Source organism: Pteropus vampyrus, unplaced genomic scaffold (genome assembly GCF_000151845.1).
Source record: "Pteropus vampyrus isolate Shadow unplaced genomic scaffold, Pvam_2.0 Scaffold222, whole genome shotgun sequence".
Taxonomy (NCBI): domain Eukaryota; kingdom Metazoa; phylum Chordata; class Mammalia; order Chiroptera; family Pteropodidae; genus Pteropus; species Pteropus vampyrus.
The window spans coordinates 2,155,483-2,159,364 of NW_011889003.1; the positions used below are offsets into that span (position 1 = coordinate 2,155,483).

The window sequence follows — 3,882 nt, forward strand, 5'->3', positions numbered from 1 at the left end:
ATAATTAACTCGGTGACAAAATATTCTTGTTTTCCTTGTAAGATTCTCAGGGGAGGACCGCACTTGGAAGGGAAAGGAAGGAGAGGAACGATGCAGCGGTTACAGAACAGAGACACAGTGGCCTCCACCCAATGCCACGCTTAGCTTCGGATGCTCTTGATATGCTTTCTGGTCTGTAAAATTAAAGCACAAGAAAATAGAGGACTATCAAAAATTGATCTTACATAATTCAGCTTATTGAAATTGCAGCCTGTCCATCAGCTTAGGGTTTGTTTCAATTTTGAAGACACACGAGACAGTATTGCTGCTTTTATCAGGTAATAATCGCTGCCTAACAAAGCAGCACAGAGTTCAGTGGCATTAAAATAAATAAACACTTATTATTTCTCAAGTATCTGTGATCAGCTAGTGGGCTGGCTGGGGGCCGGCTGTCTAGGATGGTCTCTTTCACATGTCTGGCAGTTGGCTGTCTATTGGCTGAGTTGATGCATGTGTCCCTTGTCATCTAGCAGCCCAACCTGGATTTGACAGGCTGCATAACGTCCCCCACCCCCCGGATGTCCATGTCCTAATGCCGAGAATCTGTGAATATGTTATCTATAGTAAAAGAGACTACTCTGTGTATGTGCTTACGGACCTTGAGATGGGAAATTTTCCTGGATTATCTGAGTGGGCCCAATATAATGACGGGGGTCCTTGTAAGAGAGAGGCAGGAGAATTAGAGTCACGGAGGGAAGATATAAGAATGGAAGGAGAAGTCAGAGAGAAAAGAAGATGCGTCATTGCTCGTTTTGAGATGGAGGGGAGTCCATGAGCCTCTAGAAGCTGGAAAAGGCAAGGAAATGGGTTTTCCCCGAGAGCCTCCAGAAGGAATGCAGCCCTCTGGGCCCACTCTGACCTCCAGAACCGTAAGAGAATAAATACGTGTTTCCGTAAGCCAGCTAGTTCGTGGTAATTTGCTACAACAGCAAGAAGAGACTAATATACCTGCACTTGTTAAAAAGGTAGTAGCGAGTTTCCAAAAGAGAGGCTGGAGTGAATCATAGGCGTAGGGTTGGCACAGTGTCACTTCTGCCGCATTCTGTTGGCCAAAGACATCCCAGATTCTAGGCCATCCCAAATTCAAAGGTGGGAGAAAGAGATCCCACCTCTTACTAGATTCTGTTTCTCTCACCTCTTGATGGGAGGAGCTGTAAATTCACACCGCAAGGGGTTGCGGAGACGGAGAAGGGTAAAGAATTATGGCCTTTTTCCGCAATCAGTCTCTTCATGCCCTCTGCAAAGTGAGGGGACATTTCAAAAGCCATGTCTGACCCTGGTCTCTTTTCCATGTCCAGGGACACAGGGAACATGGGTGTCTGGACCTCAGTCAGCGATATCTTCCTAAGTCTTTGGGAGACGTATGTGTCTCCAAGAAGTTCTGGATGGATGGACTTTATGCGGCATTTGGGAGCTTGCTGTTCTGTTGCTTCCGTTTCGGCGGGCCTCCTCTCTGTGGCCTTCTCCTGGCTTCTGTCCCCATTCACAGTCTTCGCCACCTCTTGGGTGATCGTGTGCATCCTCCTGTGCTGTTCCAAGCACGTGCGCTGTTTCGTGCTTCTCTTCTTCCTCTCCTGCGGTCTGCGTGAAGGCAGGAATGCCCTGATTGCGGCCGGCACAGGGGTAGTGATCTTTGGACACATGGAGAATATTTTTCACAACTTTCAAGGTCTCCTGGACAGTATGACCTGCAACCTAAGGGCAAAGAGCTTTTCCATACATTTTCCGCTTTTGGAAAGGTATATTAAAGCACTTCAGTGGATTTATGGCCTCGCCACTCACCAAAGTCTACTTGATGACCTTGTTTCTTGGAAACAGACACTGGAGGTCTCTCTTTTAAGTCCCAGCCAAGCCTTAGAGGCGCAGCTAAATGACACCAAAGGCAAAGTCCTGGGGGTCTTGTACCAGACGGTGACAGCGACCAAGGCGCTGTCCTCGCTGTGGCAGCAGCTCCTTGCTCTCACGGGGCTTTTGCTGGTGCTTCTCGGCACTGGTCTCTTCCTGAAGCGATACTTGGACCCTTGCGGTTGGAAATTTGAAAACGTCTACATCACCAGACAATTTGTTCAATTTGACGAAAGGGAGAGGCATCGACAGAGGCCCTGCGTCCTCCCGCTGAATAAGAAGGAAAGGAAGAAGTATGTTGTCATCCCTTCTTTTTGGATGACTCCTAAAGAAAGAAAGAACCTGGGCCTGTTTTTCCTCCCCATACTTACCCATCTCTACTTCTGGGTGCTGTTTGTCGCCATTGATTTTCTGCTGTATCGGCTCATTTTCTCAGTGAGCAAACATTTTCAAGGCTTGCCAGCGCTGGAGGTTCACTTGAAACTGCACAGGGAGGTAAGCACTCACAGGCTCTTGGTGTGGCATGCCCTGGCTGTCTGCTGGTCTCTCCTGTGAGGGGTCGTGGCCCTCCCAAGGCAGGACCGTGTCTTACCCACTATGGAGCTACAGTGCCTAGCACGTAGAAGGAGCCCAACAAATGGTGGTTGAATTGAAGTCCCGAAGTGACAGTGTACCATTCTGAAAATTTTTGGTCACTGTGTTAGTTTCCTTTGGCCACTGTAAGAAATTACTGTAACAAACTGGGTGGCATAAAACAACAGAAATTTATTCTTTTATAGTCCTGGGGGTAAGAGGTCTGAAGTCAGTATCGCCGGGCTGAAATCGAGGTGGTGCTGGCAGAGCCACATTCCCTGCGGGCTCCAGGGGAGTAGCTGCTCCTTGCTTCGTCACCTTCAGGTGGCTGTTGGCGTCCGTGGCTGTGGCCGTGTCACTCCATCTTTGTTTCTGTCTTCACACTGCCTTCTCCCAGCGTGCGTAAATCTCTCTCTGGCTCCCTCCTACAGGGTACATGTGATTGCGTTAGGGCTCACCAGGATAATCCAGGATAATTCTCCATCTCTAGATCCTTAACTGAGGCACATCTGCAAAGTCTCTTTTTATCCAAGTAAAGCCACCTTCACGGGTTTGGGGGAGTAGAATCTTATATCTTTGAAGGGTCATGTTTAAGCAGCCTTAGTTAACAGACCCTGAAATGTGGGAATGGGGTCTCTGATGTGGAACACGAAGTGATTCTCAGGTAGGAGTACTGGGCATGAAGGTGTAGGGCCTGACTCCCTCTCTCCCCAGACTTGTGCGAGCAGACTTGAGTGCCTTCTCTGCGTGAGAACATTTTTCTTGGCATCTTTATTCCTTATCAAACACAAGAGGGCTCCCAATGCACCAGCGTCATTTTTAAGAGGATGGTCTTTGAAAAAAGGGTCCCTAAGTGACCAGATAGTATAGCTGGTGCTAGTGCCTGACAGCACCCATGAAAAAATGGAACCAGCTACACTTTTGTTCAGTGGTTTCAACCCTCAGTGTGTGTTAAGAATTCCCAGGGTGGGTACAGAACCTTAGGCTTCAATTCACAGAGACTCTGTTTTAAACAGGAGGGCAATTTTAACAAGCACTTCATGTGATTCAAAATAGGTGGATCACAGGCCACACTGAGTTGAGAAACTCAGGATTCTCAGGTTCTGGAAAGCAAGACCTCCTAGGCCAGCAGCTCTCAGGGGGGCTGCAAACTGTCATCGCTGGGGAGCCGAACAAGTGAACAAGGGAACCAACTGGGTGCTTCGGTTTGGTGCCCTGGATCTAACCAGACCAGGGGTGGGGTTGGGGTTGCGGGGGGTAGGCCTGGGTGAGAGACTTGTAAAAACTCCCGAGTAATTCTAATGTGTGGCCCAGATGGAGAACCACCGCTCTAAACACGCCACCCAAAGAACGGTGCCATCGGACAGACCCATGAAGATCTTAATTAGCTAAGACAGTGTGTTGCCCTGAGCTTGCGCCTCCTGC

General features: G+C 48.7%; 1 protein-coding gene across 1 annotated transcript in view; it reads left to right on the plus strand.

Annotated features, from left to right (window-relative positions):
- The first annotated feature begins 1,350 nt into the window (after positions 1 to 1,350).
- Positions 1,351 to 3,882, plus strand: part of DCSTAMP (dendrocyte expressed seven transmembrane protein) — a 7,231-nt gene continuing 4,699 nt past the window's right edge. The window contains exon 1 of the mRNA XM_011373278.1: positions 1,351 to 2,177. Within this exon, the coding sequence (XP_011371580.1) occupies positions 1,351 to 2,177 (827 nt within the window). The remainder of the gene's footprint in view (positions 2,178 to 3,882) is intronic.